The sequence below is a fragment of the Mustelus asterias genome, chromosome 21 (genome assembly GCF_964213995.1).
Source record: "Mustelus asterias chromosome 21, sMusAst1.hap1.1, whole genome shotgun sequence".
Classification (NCBI taxonomy): Eukaryota; Metazoa; Chordata; class Chondrichthyes; order Carcharhiniformes; family Triakidae; genus Mustelus; species Mustelus asterias.
In genome coordinates, this window is record NC_135821.1 from 50,940,760 (window position 1) to 50,962,676 (window position 21,917).

At 40.3% G+C, this 21,917-nt stretch overlaps 1 protein-coding gene across 1 annotated transcript in view; it reads right to left on the reverse strand.

Moving 5' to 3' along the window:
- akirin1 (akirin 1) overlaps positions 1–20,510 on the reverse strand; it is a 39,170-nt gene extending 18,660 nt beyond the window's left edge. The window contains exons 1-2 of the mRNA XM_078237822.1: positions 19,968–20,510; positions 2,914–3,057 (exon numbers count right to left, since the gene is read on the reverse strand). Of these exons, the coding sequence (XP_078093948.1) occupies positions 2,914–3,057; positions 19,968–20,163 (340 nt within the window). The 5' untranslated portion in view covers positions 20,164–20,510. The remainder of the gene's footprint in view (positions 1–2,913; positions 3,058–19,967) is intronic.
- Between the last annotated feature and the right edge of the window lie 1,407 nt (positions 20,511–21,917).

A 21,917-nucleotide genomic window follows, 5' to 3' on the forward strand; every position in this document is an offset into this window, starting at 1 on the left:
GGCATTTGTTATGTAGGGTGTCTGGTCATGTATCATCAGTTCAGCTCATGGCACGTTCTTTTCATCATTCTTGCTTTGCCTCTTCATTTTGTTGTCATTAGGTCTCAAAATGCTGAGGTCCACCCAAAGAAAGTGCCACCATCTGGGTCGGTCCAAGGCGATAGTCTCTTAGGCATTGGATGTCAATTACATCCTTGAAGTGTTTCTTCTGTCCTCTTGTTTTGTCTGCCCTAACTGAACTGGGAAAAGACGACCTGCTTTGGCAGCCTGGATCTGACATCTGAACTATATGACCAACCCATTGAAGCTGTATAGCTGCTCCTTAAATAAGGAGACCAAAATTCTACACAGTGCTCGAGGTGTGGTTTCACACAAGCTCTGTACAGTTGCAGCAAGACTTCCCTACTTTAATAATTCTTCCCTCTTACAATAAAGGCCAACATTCCATTAGCCATCCTAATTACTTGCTGTACCAGCTAACTTTGTGATTCATGATTGAGGACACTCGGGTTTCTCTGTACTGCAGTATTCTAGTCTTCCCATTTAAATAATATTTTGTTTTTCTATTCACATTTGGAATATTGTGTGCAATTCTGGTCACCTCTCTATAAGAAGGATGTGGAAGCATTGGAGAGAGTGCAGAGGAGATTTACCAGGATGCTGCCTGGTTTGGAGGGTAGGTCTTATGAGGAAAGGTTGAGGGAGCTAGGGCTTTTCTCTTTAGAGCGGAGGATGAGAGGCGACTTAGAGGTTCATAAGATGATGAGGGGGATAGATAGAGTGGACGTTCAGAGACTATTTCCTTGGGTGGATGTAGATGTTACTAGGGGGCATAACTATAAGGTTCATGGTGGGAGATATAGGAGGGATGTCCGAGGTAGGTTCTTTATTCAGAGTGGTTGGGGTGTGGAATGGACTGCCTGCTGTGATAGTGGAGTTGGACACTTTAGGAACTTTCAAGCAGTTATTGGATAGGCACATGGAGCACACCAGAATGATAGGGAGTGGGATAGCTTGTGGTTTGGGACAAAGCTCGGCACAACATGGAGGGCCAAAGGGCCTGTACTGTGCTGTTCTATTCTACTACCAAAGTGGATAATCTCATGTTCTCAAATCATACTATAACTGCTAAGTTCTTCCTCACAACTTATCTGTGTAACTTTGCAGATTCTGTCCCCTTCACAGCTTGCTTTGCCACCTATTTTTGTATCATCAGCAAATTTAGCTACAATGCACTTTGTTTTTTTGTTGACATAGACTGTAAATATTTGAGGCCTTAACACCAATTCCTTTGGCATCTCACTTGGTATAGTTTACAACCTGAAAAATGATCCATTTATCTTGTTTCCTGCTGATTAGCCAGTTCACTATCAAGGCTAATATTATCACCTCGAATTACATTAACTTTATCTTGTGTAGTAACCTTGTGTGCTGCCTCGATAAAATTGCTTTTGGGAAGCCAAATACATTACATCTTCTATTCTCCTTTGTCCATCCTACTTGTTATATCCTCAAATTTGTCAAACACAACTTTCCTTTCATAAAACCATGTTGACTTGTGTTCTGCTACTACTTCCTTCATAATAGATTCCTGCATTTGAAGGTTATTCTGATGGTCAGGAAAGATGGAATCAAGAAAGATTAAATTGCAAACGGAATAAGATTTAAGAGCTAATAAATTACAGCTGATATCAAGCCATCCCAAATTGAAAAGATTTTGCAGAAATATTTACACAATTAAACTGTAAGAAAATAAAAATTTGAAAGATGATCCTTACACTCCAGAAGGATCAAAGAATCAATAAATAGCAATTCAAATGTTATGAACAAATCAAATCTACTAATAAGCACTAGTTTTGTTATATGCAGGAAATGAAAACAATTAATTTCACGTTCTTAAAAATATATTGGGTTACATTAATATACAAAAATCAAAATCATGTTACTGTATATACTAGAGAAAAACAGTTAATAAAATGCTCTCTTTCTGCTGACTTTAAAATTAGATTTACAAATATTCTTTCCTTTCTTGACCTCTACCACCACAAAATGACTGCAGAAGCTGTTCAGCAACACACACTGCTGCAGCCAAAGTAACCTTTTCCTATTTACTGTCAAGAAAACTTCATCCTTTTAGTGAAATAGCAAAGGAGGAAGGTCAACATTTTTTTAAAAATGCATTTACGGGATGTGGACATCACTGGCTCGGCCAGCATTTATTGCCCTTCCCTAGTTGCCCATGAGAAGGTGGTGGTGAACCACCTTCTTGAACCGCAGCAGTCCCAGAGATATAGGGTGTACCTATAGTGCTGATGGGAGGGGTGGGGGGGTCCAGGATTTTCACCCAGCAAGAGTGAAGGAATGGTGACATATTTCCAAATCAGGATGGTGAGTGGCTTGGAGGAGGACTTTCAGGTCTCGATGCTCTCAAGTATCCGCTGCCCTTGTCTTTCTAGATGGTAGCCATTGTGGGTTTGGAAGATGCTCTGAGTGTTGCTGGAGCTGCACTCATCCAGGCAAGTGGAGTATGGTCCATCACACACCTGACTTGTGCCTCGAAGATGATGGTCAGGCCTTTGGGAGTCAGGAGGCGAGTTACATGCCACAGGATTTCTAGCCTCTGACCTACTCTTGTAACCACAGTATCTTTCCATTCTCTGACCCAATGCCTTCATCATCTGGTTTAAAATTGGTCAACTTTCACTGGCCTACCACAAATTCAAGGCCATGAGACAATGGAAAAGGTGCACAGTACTGTCATCTTCCTGCTTAAACTTACTACAATTTGGAAGCCCTGATCCCCAAAACCTATCTGTCCAATCACATAACTTAAGTTTACAAAACTTAGTTGAACTGTGACCAGCAAGAATATTGGTGCAAATTTCTGAAACATATTTCAGATATCTTGCATACCTGGTGAGCTTGGTGCATTTAGTAACAAAGTATGAGATGATCCCTCAGCAGAACTGTTTGTCTCACTTTGATTAAAACTTCCTTCTAATTGTCTCCTCCATTGGAAGCGGCTATATTCTTGCTTGATGTTCTGAAATATCTGTTCTGCAATGTAAAAATGGCAAAAGGTACCAAGTGAGAAAAATAATACAAATACATTACAAAATATATCACAAAACTAAATGTTTTGTTGTAAACAAAAATTTCATACAATATATGCTACAAATAATTTCTAATATAAAACAGTTTAATACTGTTTTGCATTAACTGAGAATCCTGGCAATATCTAAACAAGTTTAGTGATATTAAATGCAAATTTCAAATTAGAATACAAATATATCTTCAGTTAAAATGCACTGAAACCTGTAAGTTAGAGCGGTGATTTCCAATCTTTTCGGCAACATGGCACACTTCAATGAGACAAACAATTCCATGGCACAGCCACTTTTTTTTCTAGCTGAATCGCTAAGTAAGTGATAAGTAAGCTCATCACTTACTTATGAGCAAGTAAATGCTCATAAATATCATTTACTTACATTACTATAATTACAGTCTTACAAGAGGAGTTTGCAGCATCCAATTGAAGTTCAATGGATCGGAACAAAATTCAAAGTTGAGCAAATAGCAACTTACGTGGGAAACCCCAGGCTGTCAGTATGCGCAGAGCCTTGTGATCCAGGGAGGAATTGATGAGAGGGCCACCCGTAAATCTTGCTCCACTGACAAGCGCTCCCTCCTGTTGTTTTTTGTGTGCCAGTGTTAAAAATGCTAGCTAACAGAGGTGTGTTGTCACAAACAGCACGAGTACAGTAATAGCATAGTTGGCATGGCGGCACTGATTAGCACTGCTGTCTCAATGCCAGGGACCCAAGTTCAACTCCAGCCTTGGGTGACCAGTCTGTGTGGAGTTTGCACATTCTCCCAGTGTCTGCATGAAGTTCCTCCTGGTGCTCCAGTTTCCTCTGACAATCCAAAGATGTGCAAGTTTCCTCCCACAATCCAAAGATGGATTGACCATGCAAATTGCCCCTTAGTGTCCCAAGATGTGTAGGTTATGGGGATTAGCCATGGTAAATGTGCTGGGTTAAGGGGATAGAACAGGGAGGTGGGCTTGGGTAAAGATGATCTTTTAGAGAGTCAGTGCAGACATGATGTGCCAAATGGCCTCCTTCTGCACTGTAGGGATTCTATAGATCTGAGGATATTCGTGTGTCGCACCGAGTCAGCCAAAGCACGTCCAAAGACACCTCTCCAAACTTCAGCTTCATTGAGCATTAGTAGCTCTGCATACTCCTTTTTCTTTTAATGTCAGCTTTTGAGATGAAGTGGAAGAAAGTGAACTAAACCGATCACATACCCAGTCTTCCACATCTGTAGAGGGGAAGTAGCACTTGAACTTCTCTTGCAGAATTTTGAGATGCTGGAATATGAGATTGTGCACCTTGACAGCTGCATCTGCCGCTGATGTCAGGTGAAACAATTCAAGTGAACCACTTGCCGCTGTCTCAAGGTTTCAGGTCAAAACTGGACCTTTTGTCAAGTTTATCTGTGGACCATCTCATTCTTCCCCTGCATTTTAGTATTCAGCTCATTCAGATGGCCGAAAATGTCTGCAAGAGATGCAAATTTATCCCACCAGTAATGATCAGATAGTAACACTTCATAAGGTAGTCCATGCATTGTTGAAAACTGTTAATTTTCTCAAGAACTCATGAGCACTGGAGAGAATCTTCCCCATGATAACCGTCACACAAAATATTGAACAAACAAGATTTCAAAGACACTGATATAATGTAATTCATGACTTGCTCTAACTTTGGTGGTAGTGTTTTGGCTACAAGAGCTTCATGGTGGGGGACACAATGGTTGTTTTGTCAGGACTTTGCTCTTTTCACCTTCTGACAAATCTTCTGACTTTCCCGATCATGGAGGTTGCTCCTTCTATGCAAACACTACAACACAATGTAGGTAAGTTTGTTTTCCTTCAAGTATGTTACCCAAAATATTTTCTCACCAATCACCTGACTCAGTAGTTCCTTACAAAATAAAATTTCTTCTGAATGGAGTCTCCCATCAATATACCAAATGTTGGCCAGCACCTGGCAGTGTCTACTTATATTGGTGGACTTGTCAATCTGCAAAGCAAACTTCCCACTGGTCACTAACTTCTCTCTCAGCATCTCCTCGATATATCAGCTGATGTCCTCAATTCACCATTTAACTGCATTATCAGAGAGTGGAATTTTGTCGACCTCTTATGCAGCATCAGCTCCTAACATCACACTGATTTACATGTAGGCATAATTAAGGTGTCAGTAATGGTATGGGGCTTCTTTGATTCTGCTATAAGCTCAACTATCAGGTAACTTGCCTTAAACTTTCTCCCATACCCGCACACACCCTATCAAACATGCTTCATGTTTTGTTCTTTAAGACAGTTGAAATACTGAATGTCTTTATTTGCAATAGATGGATGTTTTGTCTGTAAATGGCGTTTTAACTTGTTTGGTGCCATTGCAGCATTTGTCAACTTCTGTCTGAAAATGAGACATTCAGGCAAACAGTATCTCCTATCCATGAAAATCCGAAGGCCAGATAGCTCTCATTGTACTGTCTCTGAACATTTCTTGCTTTTTTCTCTTGGGGTTCAGATGTCTCATTACCGATTGAATGAATGAGTGGGGGAATTGCCTCCAACAACAAACTTATCCATTTATTCTTGGATCAGGAGACAGAAAATAGATCCAGCAAAGAAATGTAGATAGTCAATTTTGCTGCATCTGCTTGTCTTCTTTTACTCTCAGTAGAAAAGCAGGTTCAATCGAGGCAATCAAGAGAGCATTTGATGATTACTTGAATAGAAACAATGTGCAGTAGTACAAGGAAAAGGCAGAGGAATGGCACTTCAACCATGCCACAAAGTTTGTTTGGAGAGCTGGTGCTAACTCAAATGGGCCAAAAGGTCTCTTTCTGCGCAGGAACAATTCAGTGTGATTGAAATGTTAACCGTACCTTCTCTGCAGGTTTGGCCTGACCTCTGACTGTTTTCAGTAGTGATGTTTAAGAGAATTCCCTCTTCCCAGTTAGGACGAATGGTAGGTTCAGAGGCTGCGTTAACCTAAGTGGCGGGGAGAGATATGGTCACCTTATTCCTCCACTGTTTGGACCCCAAAAGTGTATTTTGGATGGCTCTAGCACTCATACGGCACTGGGGGTGTCACTCCTGCTGTGGGAATGGTCAGTTTGGAGGCTGTGGTTGTGCAGACTGAGCCGTGACTTTAGAAAGGGCATGTAACCACATGCATGCGCACATGCACACGTAAGACTTTCCAAACTTCAAAGCACTATTCCCTGAATGTCTGATGGTTCAGATTGAGGGGTGTGTCCAAGCAGGAGTGAGTGAAATTCATAATAATAATGAGGTTTATTTTCTGTTTTTGTGAGGGCTGTACTGCCATTGGTTGACTCCCTTCCTGCTCACTGCCATCCCCCGATATTGATACCCCCCCCCGGGTCCACACTGATGGAAATAAGAACTCATTATTGTGGATGTCGCTCGTTCCTGATTGGACAATCCCCTCAATCTGAATCACCTGAGATTCAGGAACTGGTGCCTCAAACACAACATGTCCTTTCTAAAGTCGAGGCTCAGAGTCTGCACAGCCATGGCCTCTGAACCTAGCATTCCCACAGCAGGGATTCAGAGAAAACTACAAAACTTCAGGGCACACTGGCACACCGGTTGGAAACCAATGAATTAGGGACACACAAGTGATTTGCATCAGGTATTCTTAATTTCAAAATGGTCAGTATAGCCAGTAAACCAGATGAGCAAGATATTCAGCTGATTAGCTGCAATTCCTGCAGATTCCTTCTTCTCACACCCTTACATGGAATAAGACCTAATTTTGAAATGGGTACTACTTGATCCGTGAATCTGCTGGGTTGGCGGCCTGCACAGGACAAGGTGATTACTGTCAGGCTCAAATGCCTAGGAAATCCCAACCAAAGAAGGGGTGATTAATATCCTGCAGACCCCTGTCCAGGGCTCACCTCTTCCATTTGCTGCAATTGTTAATGTTTGAAATCACAGTAGGGTGAGGTGGAGGCTTCTGGCAGATCATGGTACCTGACACACTGGTGGAATGAGGTATCTATCTATGGTTGAAGACATTCCTGGAGAATTAATTATATCTGACCATGACGGGTCTCATCTGATGGTCCCATTCCCTCTACCCACCCCATTCTAGATTCCCAAGTATCCCACTCCCCCAGATTATCCTCGATACCCAATGTTCCTGCAACTCATTAATTTTCCCCAAATTCCTGCCAGTTCCTACTCTTATGGGGCTGATCTCTCTGGATCAAAGGCAGGAAATTACAAGGTGAGGTAACATAAACTGATGAGAAAGTTGAAAGGTGAAATTCTTTACCCAATATTCAGAGCAGTAAACAAATTTCTCTTTCCCAGAGACAGGCATGTAATCTTTCAATCCCAGGGTTTCTCCATCTCCACAACTGGTGTGTGGAACAATTCCCATTCCAGAGAAGTGACCTGCTGCAATCTCACACTTACCCTGCTTGTTCCATGCCTTAAGTTATAAACAGACTTTGTGCACTGAAGGCAATCTGTCATTGATCATTCGAGAGTGTCCATCGTTGCAGCTTGTATCTATTGCAATGCAAATTATTTAAGACTGCCTAGAGCTGCCTATATTTTGGATGCATCACACTAAATGAATCAAACAGGTTCAACCATTAACAAATCTGGACAGGGAACTTAGCCCACTTTGGGCCTCCAAGATACGTATTGCAAACTAAATATCCACACTGGAAAATAATCACTTTAAAAAATGGGTATACTGCAAAATAAGCTATTAGAATTTTACATATGTGCGTCAAAAAATAAGTCCACCTACAGTGGTGTGCACCAGCCTGCAAAGAGTTTCAGCTTCACTTGCCAATATTGGAATATACCTCCAAGATCATACAATCACACGTCAGTACAAGAGGCATTGTTTCACAAAGGACAACATTTGCCAACATGTCACTCAAGGACAGAAGTTATATTAAACACATTGACAACTTAAGGGATATTAAATGCTGAATAAAATGTTACACTGTAAAATCTCTACTCAATCAGAGGTTAGGTATGAAATTCAATTTCTTGTACCACTCTTTACCTCTCTTCAGTGGCGGCTTTAAAAACACTCCTGTCAAATTTATGTGCACAACTTTGGAACAAACCTACCAAAGTAATTTGGCCAGTTTAAGTGGAAACATCTCTCATCATTTTTGTCCGAGATCAAATCCACCTTCCAGAAGGTATAAAAGACATTACTCTGGCTGGACAGCTAGTTTGTAATGCAGAGCGATGCCAACAGAGTGGGTTCAATTCCCATACCGACTGAGATTATTCATGAGGGTCCTGCCTTCTCAACGTTACCCATTGCCAGGAGTGCAGTGATGTTCAGGTTAAATCACCACCAGTCAGTGCCTATGGTCATCTGGGACTATGGCAACTTTACCTTTAAAGATATTACTCTAACACAACTTAGAAGCAGATCTCAGTAACTACTGCGTTATGAAGTGAATTGTAATATTACTCATTGGCCTTTAAAATAACCTAGCAGCCCCTGCTGGCTCAAGTTCATAATGCTGTTAGCTACAGTGATTCCCAAATTTGGAATAATGGTTGTCAGAATTTAATTTCACATTTAGTTCTTTGCTTTACTCAAGACAAATAATTTCCAGATAGGCAAAAATGTAATAATCACAATAATATAAACTCTAAAAATTGAAGATATATTAGCTGAATAAAAAATGAGAGATACTTGGAAAAAAGGCTCAAAGACCCTCAAAGTGTTCCTTCAGTTACAAAGTTACTATTGTATTTTGAACCTCAGGCGTCCTTTCACAATAAATTTAAGCTCTAGTGTGCATTGTGCACAATAGCAAATTATACAAATATATACATTAACACAAGGATGCTGATTAATTAATGATACAAGGATCTTCAGCATAATGTTCTTGCATATAGATTTTTTAAAAAAGGGAATCAGAATTATTTTATTATGCCAAGATTAAAATTAAACTTCCTGGCTTGCACACCTCCAACGCAGCATTTAGAACAGCAGAACATACAGACTTTTGGGGCATCCTGTATAACCATTCTGTGAGGTGCCCATAAAGTCATGTTACTGCAGCAGCATTCCAGTGCAAGAGACCATCTGAACAGACACTTCTACATGAGATATATTAAAGATGTTGGAATAAAATATTCCAATGTTTAATTCCCAAAAGTAAGGCAATGAAGGATGGCCCTGGATCTAACCTTACACGCAATTATAATTTTATTTGTAGAGATACACGTCACAAATATGTCACTCATATTCCAACAACTACATTTTAAGTATGTTTGTATTTATGGGAGCACAATGAAGTCCTAAGAATACTCACCATCTGCACACAATTAATCAAAATTGATATACTATTAATGAATTCCCTTCTCAATAATTTTGGGAGAGAGTTCCTTATGTACAACAAAAATTACATAATCAAATCAAAGGCTTCCATATGTCATAAAACCATTATTCTGAGATACTTTCATCGACTCATTTAGTTTGAGAGATTTCGCCCTCCAATATTTGTTTCAAGCCAACAAGATCAATCCGCAGCATTTTCTCACTTCCTTTTTCGTAGAGTAGATTATCCCACAAATATTGATTTACATGACATTTAAATAATCATTGTGCAGAATGTCACAAAATATTTGACAAATTAAATCCTATATCCAAGGTCTCCGCAAGGGCCAGTGCTTTACCAAAGTACCTTTAACAATATTTTTATTTTCTCAACTTCCCAAACTAAAGGGAAACATCTCCCATTTTCAACCCAGCAGAAATATTATGGAACCAGAAGCAACAGAGGAACAATACATGCGAAGCATCTTATGAGTTTCATATACTGCATTCATCCAGTTTTAATTCAAAAATGCTGAAACTACTGCAATGGTTTCCAATTTTTTTCAGTTCAGTGGATGCCTACAAAAGGAGACACATCTGGGGAAACATTCTAAACTATTCTAAGATCCAAAAGACAAGTGTTATGTTTGCAGAAAGCATCAGGCTCGAAGGGCCGAATGGCCTACTGCTGCTTCTAGTTTCTATAACAGAAACAGCTCAGGATAGTTGAATTTGACTACAAAACCTCTTTATACAAGGACCCAACTTGAAAACATTTACATCCTAAAAACAATACTTTAGTTTCTCATTGAAGAAAGTTAATCTGTGATTTGATCAAAATGCAAATTAAATTAAAAAATTAAGAACCTTTGCACCTACCAAAATATACAGAAAGACTTGGTGTGCAGTGATGCTTGCATACAGGTTCGTCCAGTTTGTTCATACTCGATTTCTACACCATTAAATTACTGACCGTTTCTACATGGTCACTTGGAAGTGAACAAAAGAAACCAGTGCTGCCATGCAACACGGCTGCGTTTTTAAAAATTCATTTATGGGATGTGGGCTTCGCTGGTTCAGCCAGCATTTATTCCCCATCCCTAAGTTTCCTTGTGAAGCTGGTGGGGAACTGGCTTCTTGAACCACTGCAGTCCATGAGATAAGGTACACCCACAGTGCTGTTAGGGATGAAGTCTCAGGAATTTTATCCAGGAAAGAACGATGGTATATTTCCAAGTCAGGATAGTGAGTGGCTTGGAGAGGAACCTTAGGTTGTGGTGTTTCCATGTGTCTACTGCCCTTGTCCTTGTAGATGGCAGTAGTCATGGGTTTAGGTGGTGCTGTTTAAGGAGCAATACTGGTTATTCTGTTACAGCGCCAGCATATCTTTAAGTCTGATGCCAGTTGCTAGAATGACAAGGAGTGTAAGATTTCTCAAAATAAACTTAGGTACCTGCAATTTATAAGCAACTTGCTAATTATTGGATTTATCGTTAAAGCAAAATACTGTGCAGATGCTGGAAATCTGAAATACAAAACAGAAAATGCTGGATAAACTCAGGTCTGGCAGCATCTGTGGCGAGAATCTATTGAAGAGTATAGGGGGCGTAGGAGTAGAGTTAAGAGAGAAATCAGGAGGGCAAAAAAGGGGACACAAAATTGTTTTGGCAGATAAGGCAAAGGAGAATCCAAAGAGCTTCTACAACTACATAAAGGGCAAAAGGGGAAGGGAGACAGTAGGGCCTCTTAAGGATCAACAAGGTCATCTATGTGCGGATCCACAAGAGATGGGTGAGATCCTAAATGAATATTTCTCATTTCTCATCAGTATTTACTGTTGAGAAAAACATGGATGTTAGGGAACTTGGGGAAATAAATAGTGATGTCTTGAGGAGTGTACATATTATAGAGAAGGTGGTGCTGGGAGTCTTAAAGCAGTAGATAAATCCCCGGGACCTGATGAGGTATATCCCAGGACGCTGTGGGAGGCTAGGGAGGAAACTGCGGGTCCCCTAGCCGAGATATTTGAATCATCGATAGTCACGGGTGAGGTGCCTGAAGATTGGAGAGTGGTAAATGTTGTGCCTTTGTTTAAAAAGGGCTGCAGGGAAAAGCCTGGGAACTACAGGCCAGTGAGCCTCACATCTGTGGTGGGTAAATTGTTGGAAGGTATTTTGAGAGACAGAATCTACAGGCATTTAAAGATGCAAGGACTGATTAGGGACACAAGCATGGCTTTGTGAGTGGAAAATCATGTCTCACAAATTTGATTGAGTTTTTTGAAGGGGTAACCAAGAAGGCAGATGACGGCAGTGCAGTTGATGTTGTCTACATGGAACTTTAGCAAGGCCTTTGACAAGGTACCGCATGGTAGGTTGTTGCATAAAGTTAAATCTCAAGGGATCCAGGGTGAGGTATCTAAATGGATACAAAATTGGCTTCTTGACAGAGTTGTTTTTCAAACTGGAGGCCTGTGACCAGCGGTGTGCCTCAGGGATCAGTGCTGGGCCCACTGTCATTTGTCATTTATATTAATGATTTGGATGAGAATATAAGAGGGCAAGGTTAGTAAGTTTGCAGATGACACCAAGATTGGTGGCATAGTGGACAGTGAAGAAAGTTATCTCCAATTGCAACGGGATCTTGATCAATTGGGCCAGTGGGCTGACGAATGGCGGATGGAGTTTAATTTAGACAAATGAGAGGTGATGCATTTTGGTAGATTGAACCAGGGCAAGACTTACTCAGTTAATGGTAGGGCGTTGGGGAGAGTTACAGAACAAAGAGATCTAGGGATACATGTTCATAGCTCCTTGAAAGTGGAGTCACAGGTGGAGTCACAGGTGGACAGAGAGGTGATGGCGGCATTTGCCATGCTTGGTTTCATCGGTCAGAACATTGAACACAGGGGTTGGGACATCTTGTTGACCACACTTAGAATACTGTGTGCAATTCTGGTCACCCTATTATAGAAAAGATATTATTAAACTAGAAAGAGTGCAGAAAAGATTTACTAGGATGCCACCGGGACTTGATGGATTGAGTTATAAGGAGAGGATGAATAGACTGGGATTCTTTTCTCTGGAGCATAGGAGGCTGAGGGGTGACCTTATAGAGGTCTATAAAATAATGAGAGGCATAGACAAGGTAGATAGTCAATATATTTTCCCAAAGGTAGGGGAGTCTAAAGCTAGAGGGCATAGGTTTAAGGTGAGAGGGGAGAGATACAAAAGTGTCCAGAGGGGCAATTTTTTCACAGAGGGTGGTGAGTGTCTGGAACAAGCTGCCAGAGGTAGTAGCCGAGGTGGGTACAATTTTATCTTTTAAAAAGCATTTAGATAGTTACATGGGTACGATGGGTATAGAGGGATATGGGCCAAATGGGGGCAATTGGGATTAGCTTAGGGGTTTAAAAAAAAAGGGCGGCATGGACAAGTTGGGCCGAAGGACCTGTTTCCATGCTGTAAACCTCCAATGACTATGAGAGAAACAGAGTTACATTTCAAATCCATATGACTTCTTCAAAGAAACGTTAACTCTGTTTCTCTCTCCACATTTGCTGCCTAATCCTATTTTCTTTGGATATCGATCCATTTCTCCCTCTACACTTGTGGTTCAATTTAAATTTAATTATGGGAATATATGCAAACGTGAAACCTAGAAATCCTACTTTAACAAGATCTTTAAACCCAAAACTTTTATGTCACAAACTGATTGGGTTCATCAGGTATATGTATCTAAAAACTAGTTTGACCTGGTTTCCATTTTTACTACTAAAGCAAAATACATGGTGGTGCTGCCAGCCTGGGTGGGCTTTCCGATCGAGTCCATAGGCCTAAGAACTAGCTCACTGTCCTTAACATGACAATGAGTGCTTGGCATCCAATTCGGAGTGGGACCCCCATATAGGACCGACATTAGGGTCGCAAGACCTACTGGAAAATACAGCCCATCATTAAGATGTGATCTTGTTTTTCTCTCCACAGATACTGCCAGATCTGCTATATATTTCCAGTATTTTCTGTTCTATCAGATTTCCAGCAGCCATAGTTTTTATTTTTGAGTAGTTAAGCAACCATGATAAATAAATTAAAAGTTTTAATCTAAAAGAAAGGCTTATAGAAATAAACATGGAAATCTAGCTAGAAAAAGTAACAAGGATATCAAAAGTAATGAGGTATAAAAAGGGATTGCATGAGAAGCTTGCTAGGGATATTGAAGTACACAACCACATCATAGAAATCATAGAAACCCTACAGTGCAGAAGGAGGCCATTTGGCCCATTGAGTCTGCACCGACCACAACCCCACCCAGACCCTACCCCCACATATTTACCCACTAATCCCTCTAACCTATGCATCTCAGGACTCTAAGGGGCAATTTTTAACCTGGCCAATCAACCTAACCCGCACATCTTTGGACTGTGGGAGGAAACTGGAGCACCTGGAGGAAACCCACGCAGACACAAGGAGAATGTGCAAACTCCACACAGAGTGACCCAAGCCGGGAATCGAACCCAGGTCCCTGGAGCTGTGAAGCAGCAGTGCTAACCACTGTGCTACCGTGCCGCCCATATTTTTAAGAAGTTCATGATACATAAGAAATGGGAGACTTAAGTGAGCACTTTGTACATGTTTACATAGTAGAGCAAGAGGACAACAAACCAAAGGCACAAAAGAACCTAAAAACAAGTTGGGGGAGGAAATCGGAGACAGAATGACTGGACATTTGGGCATGCATCAGCTGATCAAAGAATCACAATTCCATGGCTGACCACGCGTTAGTTTTTTATTTGTGGGTTGCTAAAATTTGTTACTAAAAAGAAAGAATGCGTATGGATGTTGTCAATACTTGAAATTAGAGGCAACCTTGTGAAATAGGTCAATATTGATTGTCTAGGAGGTAGGAGAAGTGTAGGGCATATTCTCCAATTGACAGCATGTGCCAAGTGCCTCATCCTAGGACCTATACTGGGGCATCTACACCATGTATTAGCAATGACTTAGCTAACTTCCAAGTTTGCAGTTGAACATTAAACGAAGGTTACTCAGGGGCATAAAGTGAGCATGCAGGACTATACCTGGTGGAGCCCAATATGGGGAACTGCATTCAGCCAATCTGGAAATTCTAATGCAAGAGATTAGGAGCAGCGGAGGAGCAAAAACATTTTGGTGCACAAGTACACAAACCATTAAAAGCTAGCGCACAGAGGAAAAAAGTAACCAGAAAAGACTAAAGGAATGTTAGTATTTATCTAGGAAGGAATTCGTATGTACAGAGCTTCACTGGAATACTCAGAATCCTTACAGTGCAGAAGGAGGCCATTCAGTCCATCAAGTCTGCACCGACCACAATCCCACCCAGGTCCTATCCCGTAACCTCACATATTTACCCCGCTAATCCCCTGACACTAAGGTCAGTTTAGCATGGCCAATCAACCTAACCCGCACATCTTTGGACGGTGGGAGGAAACCGGAGCACCTGGAGGAAACCCACGCAGACACGGGGAGAATTTGCAAACTCCACACAGTGACCCAAGGCCGGAATTGAACCGGTTCCCTGGCGCTGAGGCATTAGCGCTAACCATTGTGCCATTTTACTGTTTGGAGTATGGTGCCCAAACTGAAAAAATATATTAGTCCCAGAGGGGGTACAGTGCAAATTCACCTGAATTATACTACGTTGAAAAGGTAGAGTACAGGCTGGATAAATATAATTGATATTCTCGAGATTAGTCAAGAATTAATCCAAATCAAAATTTTTTAAGTTTAAAATGTTTCAATATGGCAGATGGAGAAATAACATTCTGGAGGATTACAAAAAAGAGTTAGGACATTTAAATTCGAGCTAGGCCATTTAGGAACGATATCAGGAAGCATTTTATTTCCTCCATACAAGAATAGTGGAAATATGTAACTTGCTCCCCAAAAAGACAGTGGGTGCTGGGGTAATTGAAATTTGGGACTTCAGACTATTAGCTTCTCGTTACGGAAGGGACTTGGGACAAAGACTGATAGACTGGAGGTCCCGGTCAGCTGAGATCTAATTGAATGATTGAACCAGCTCAAGAGGTTAAGTTACTAAATCATTTGCATCCTTAATGCTAAAAAAGAGAAAGAAAAACAAGATACGCTGTGAGGTAGCAGTACTAGCCATTGTGCAGTGATGAAGTTTGTTTTCTTCCATACTTAAAAAAATGTTGAAATACAAACAGCTGCAAACCTTGTGTTGAAAACAGCCCAGATACATAGTTGAGCACTGAGCGTACCAACACACTGGCACGCAGCGCACACATCCCTCTTTTTACAATTGTACTGAGAAACCCTTGGGGTCGATTGTTTTTCAGTCTTCAGATATTTCCAGATCTACCACATATACTATTTCTGCTAGCTATAGCCTACATAGAATCATAGAATACCTACAGCGCAGAAGGAAGCCATTCGGCCCATCGAGTCTGCAACCAACTCTTAACCAGGCTTATCCCTTAACCTCCACATATTTACCCCACGAATCCCCTAACCTATATATCTTGGGGCACTAAGGGGCAATTTAACATGGCCAATCAGCTGTGGGAGGAAACTAGAGCACCCAGAAGAAACACATGCAGGCATGGGAGAACGTGCAAAGTCCACATAGTCACCCAAGGTTGGAATCGAATCCAGGTCCCTGGCGCTGTGGCAGCAGTATTAACCACTGTGCCACCGTGCCACTACAAATAATTGATCTCCTATTGCCAACTTACATCCTACTTCTCATCTGTTAAGACTTATTACACCTGTAATATATTGTAATGCTTTAGTAACACTCAAATTAGCTGCATAGCGAAAGTTAACTACACAGCCATTCAAAAAGGACATTCGATTTTTGAATGTATGGATAAAGAATACTCTACCTGTAGTAAAATTACAGATTTATCCTCGCGTGTTACCTTTACTCCAAGAGACAGTATTTTTCTCATAAAAACCTAACCCACTTGTTCCATTCCAACTCTTGTACCACGCTGACTGAATCATATGGTAGAAAATGTCATCTTTGAATGTTGCTTAGCAACAAGCCTTTATTGATCACATCAAAGTATACAAGGCAATTTCTGCTGTCATAACAACAAAGTATCCCCAAGTTAGATAAGAATTTCACATGAATTGAAGTAACCCAAATTAAAATAGTTGGTAACAATGTCTATGCAAGAAACAGGAAACTCACAAGCATGATCCACACTGAAGGATCTTTTTCAAAAGAACCTCAAAAAAACCCCACCACAATCACAAATTTTATATTTGTACCACAACTCATTTACTAATCCAATACTGCAATGCAAAAAGGCTAATATCAGAGGACAGGGAGAAAAAACACTTTCAAATATTGTAATATTGAGCACAAGGATAATTTTTCAATGTCGCATTTTTAAAATCTGTACATGTACTAAATTTTCTCTGTACAAGAAACTGATTTTTTGCATCTATTTTCCACTGTATTTCATTTATTCAAGCCATTATTCTGTTTAAGGCAAGTCTAACTAAAGTTTCAGAGATTATCTCAGTACTCCCCTCAAGGACAGCACAAGAAAATGGATGCTGTCTTCATTATTCCATTTGGTTTTCCAAATGGATTATGTTCATGCTAAAATAATTGTCCCACACTTTACTGACCTTTCTGAACAAACCAAATAGTTTATTTTTAAAATTCTGTAATCATTCTCTTAAGTAGAAAGTGAAATTGGCACTTTTAAGCAATTTGTTATTTTAAGATTTTTGAAAGAGCAACATATCAGGTGGAGACAGGAACCATCATCGCATTTAAAAATGTTTGGCTATACACCTGAAGTGTCATATCCTACAAGCCTATGGACCAAGAGCTTAAAAAATGGAATTAAGCTATATGGCTGGTTTTGTTTTGCTGGAGCCTCTGCTGTAAATTTTCTATATGGATAAAACAACTGGAAGTCAGTACACTATGATACTCTCACTTACTCAAAATAGTGCAATTTCATATACCAGATTTTGATAACTGTTATCAAATTGTATCACATTTACTGTGGTTATGAAATCTGCTTATTCGACCAGCTGAGATCTTAGTTTTAAAAGATTAATCTAAAGGTTAGTGCAGGAGGTGGTGTAAAAATCTTCTCCAAGCAGGTACTTGACCCTTTGAACAGTCACAAATGCAACGGTGCCTAACTCCATAGGAACAAAAATAAGCACATTTTTCTTGATAATTAACATCCAAACAAATCAATTTTAAATGTTGTCTTCTGAATTGAATATTATGAACCCAAAATAATCCTCATTCCATACACTAATTCATCATCTACAAAATTGTACACAACACAATCTCATGGAAAGCTTCATAGTCTGTAAAGTCTGTAAAGTGATAAAACATGCATTTAATAGAGCTACACAAGCTCCCCCACCCCAAACAGACCCAATTATTTTTCCAAGCTGGGACTACGAATAATAGCAATTATTTTTGGACATAAACTTTTATGTATGTTAAGCATTTGGTTTATTTGCACACTTATGGGAAACTCATATCTTACTCTATTCGGTAGGAAAAATAAGCTATCCAAGCATAACATAATTTGCATTATCTCATGTCTTTAACACAAGGCCCCAAGACACTTTGTAGGGATACAAATAAACAACAAACAAAAAAGGTCTGGCAAAATGGAAAATCATTGAATTCAGAAACAGCAGTTAAAGCAATGTCAGAATCTCCAGTTAAAATAAATTTCATCTATGATGATTCTGTATTACGAACATTGCAGGCCAGAAGACAAACTTAGGAGATTGGAAAAATAAAGTTCAGAGTGTAGGGCAGGGACCATAGAGAAAGCAAGATGGCTTTTGCAAAAATACAGATCATAAAAAGAATGACCAGTCTATAATTCAAAACATTAAATGACAAATCATTTAAAATTAATATGTAATGTGTTGACATGGATTCACTGAGAAATTCTCAATGAAATGGCATCCCAAAACATCAAAAGTGGTTTCCAGAGATAAAAAGATACTTTTAGTTTAAAAAATTCAAGGCTTATTAAGCGTTATTAGTTCTGGGAAGCATATTAATTTGTTTTAGGCACCTAGTGTCAGCATCAAGCAGGCTCATTTCAGTCACAGCAGACAGGAAAAGCTCTCTGCTCCATCAACATTCTAACATCCATCTAACATTCTCCGCCTCTTCCTCCCCTCCCCTCCCTCCCATCCGTCTGAACTGATTGGTGCTCAATTTGAGGTGTGGGAGATGGGGACCATACCGTCTAGGAAACAGGCAATTTGGCTTACCAAATCTCTATCAGCGTTTCGCATTAACTTCACCCAGATAATTTTGTAGCATGAATGCAAGTCACAGATCACAGTACAAATTAGATCAGGAGAGTTCATCACAGATTTAAACTTTTAAAATATTGTACTGAAGCATAACATTTTGCACTTAAAATTGATATCAGCAGATTAACTATAACCAAACCACCACTTCAGATTCTGCATACACAAACAAATGATTTGTCTTTAGTTTACTTTGCAAACATTTGAAATGCACTTATCCACACAAAAGCCCAAACATTACTCAGTAAATATATTAAAACAGTCTACTGCAGTTTATTCACTTACCCCATTAATTTGAAAAATATCCACTTCCTGAAATACCCAAGAAATCAATATACCATGGATTCACCAAAATGCTCTAACTGAAGTTTAATGCCATTAGAATGCATATCATGAATGCCCAAGATCTTTGTTTGCAAACCAAAGCAAATGTGCCTAAAAATAGTCTACCAAAAACTAATGTAATTGTCTATCTACCCTCCTCACCATATAAATTGCAAATTAAATCGGTTTAAGTGAATTAACTGTGTGGCTGGTACAGGAGCAGCACAATAATTTAGCAAAACTGATTGTCAGAAGACAATCTTCTTGCTTTGAGACAACCGGCGGTTGTGAAAACTATACAAATGCAATTTTTTCCCATCAAGTCATAGCTCCTGCGTTACAAATATCAAAAATCACTATCCCAGCAATTAAAGGCCAAGATCAGAATTGGTTTTTCACATCACAAAGACAGTTACAACACCCTGAAGTATAGCCATAAGGAATAGGGCCTTCATCACTCAACCTCTCACGGTTTTTTGGGGATCCCTCGTCGAGATTCGTCGCCCCCAAAATAACTAGCAGCTTATAGAACATCAAACTATTAACATTTCAAAAGTCAGAAACCACTGAGGTATATTTAGCAGCAACCAAATGCCCCCTCCTCTTGCTTAAAAATGGCAGCCGTTTGAGGGGGTGGCTATAAAAAAAACAATCGTTTTCTAGTTTCATATTGTACACAATTCGGGGCTGTGTTTGATGGTGGTCGTCTATCGGGCTTCTAATTGTAAAGCTGCAGTAGGTCCAGCAGCAATGAAGCAGATTGTGAAACAAAGACTAAACGAATTCCCCAGGAAGCTGCACCTTTAACACCCAATAACAATCGTCACTTTTATTGCCATTGTCTGGCTTTGCCACTGCCACACCACCACCCTTCCTTTCATCTCCTCCCCTGTTCTATTACCTGGTGTGAGCCGATGTGCTGACGAGCTCTCTCCGCCAAAGGCCGCCGGCTCTGTCTTCAGGTACTTCTGAGGCGACGGCGTCCCGGCGCCGGGCCCTGTTAAAGGCATACACCGCCTCCGCTTAGGGGACTGGGACTGGGGGCTGAGTAGCGCGTCAAACTCGACGCTTCTTTTCAATGTGGCCCCGCACGCCATGATCCGCCGACACCAAGGCTCACTGCGACCGAACTCCCCCCACCAAAAAAAACCCAAAGGGCGAGGGCAGGAACTAGACTCGCTCTGTGTGAGGTGGGGGAAGAGAGAGAGAGAACCCGCCTTCGGGGGTGGGGTGGGTGCGAAATAAAACGTATCGATCGAACCTTTTGAGTTTTTTTTAAAGTAAGGAAAGGTTTTAAAAGCTCCAGAACGGCAGAGTGAGGCCGCCCTGTTTGTGCGGCGCTTTCTCTCTCAGCCTCCTTGCAGCTTTGGCTTTTCAAACAGCAATGGCGTCTCCGGCCAGGCAACCAGCAAACAGCCTGACTGACTGCCTGACTATCAGCAGCGTCACAATGTGGACACCGCCACTCACTGCCCCTGCTGGGGGGAGGACCATTCAGCACAAGCTGCACCATGCTCCACTGACCAAAACCACTCCACATTGGCAGCAGAAACGCAACACCATTCATATTGCTTTGAACACCTCGAAGGAGACACATTGCCCAAGTGCAGTTCGCCTGGGGCTCATCTTCCTTCGTGTATTCATTTCTCTATTTAAAGGGACAGCATCCCTTTTTCTTTGCGGGCCTGCATGAGCTGAACATCAACATTGAAAGTCCTCACCGAAACAATAATGTGACCTGAGCAGCTTCCACAGACCTGAGCTTTTGAATATGAGAGTTCTTCGACCCATCCTGCTGAAAGATAGAACTTATTTGAAGATTGTGTCTGCAAAACTGACCAAATGCTAATTAAAAATATAGATCTTATGTAAAACAAATAAAAACTCCATCAGCTTTTAAATTATGATTTCCACCCATCCTCGGGAAGTGATACTTAATTTGACATAAAAACTAATAATTGGATGGAGTTGCAAAAAATACTTTTGGTATTGGAATAAAGCTTACGTGTTTCTAAATGTGGATATGTTAACTTGTTTTTAAAGTGTTTGTTTTGCATGTATTTTGTAACAAAAACTATTAAATATCATTTTGATATTTTCTTATTTCTCTCAATTTTTTTTCTGAAAGTGATCAAGGAATGTATCCAACCCCACAGCCATCAGCACTTCTCCAGATGACAGGTACAACTATTCAAGTTGTAACTGTCAACAAACTATCCAATAATGAAGGCCATCACAACCAAGCCTATCTTGTCCTCAACCGACATTTGCACCTTTCAAACCTGAATCTCCTGAGTACAAAAATAAAAAATAACTTGTATGGTTGTTTTCTTTTTTTTAATATGGCATCTCCAACCAGGAATCACCAATGTTAAACATTACATCAATTTAGAGGAGCAACACAGTAATGCTCCTCACTATTTTCCACTCTCCAGCTGAGCTGTGGTGGAAGATGTGATACTAACTACATTTATTGCTCTCTATATTAGTGATTCCATGTCTATGAAATTAGGTCAGACTGTTGGTGAGCAGGAATCTGCTGCTGCAGTATTCTACTGAGCCTGCTCAGCAACCCTGCCAGAGTAGCAGGAGTGCTACACATTGGATTTTTAATAAAGTTACTGATAGGTGTTTATCACAATACTGTATTAGTGAGTGTGGTGACTAAAATGCAATCTCTAATGCAAAATTCTGCAGTAATAAATAATAGCTAGTTTAATGTTACACTACATACTTCCTGTCACCCATAAAGTTGCAAGTGGCAGGTGTTTAACTGCTTATGGAACTCAAATAAAGATAATTTAGATGGGCCGTGAATTGTTACAGTACATCAATGCATTTAAATATTCAC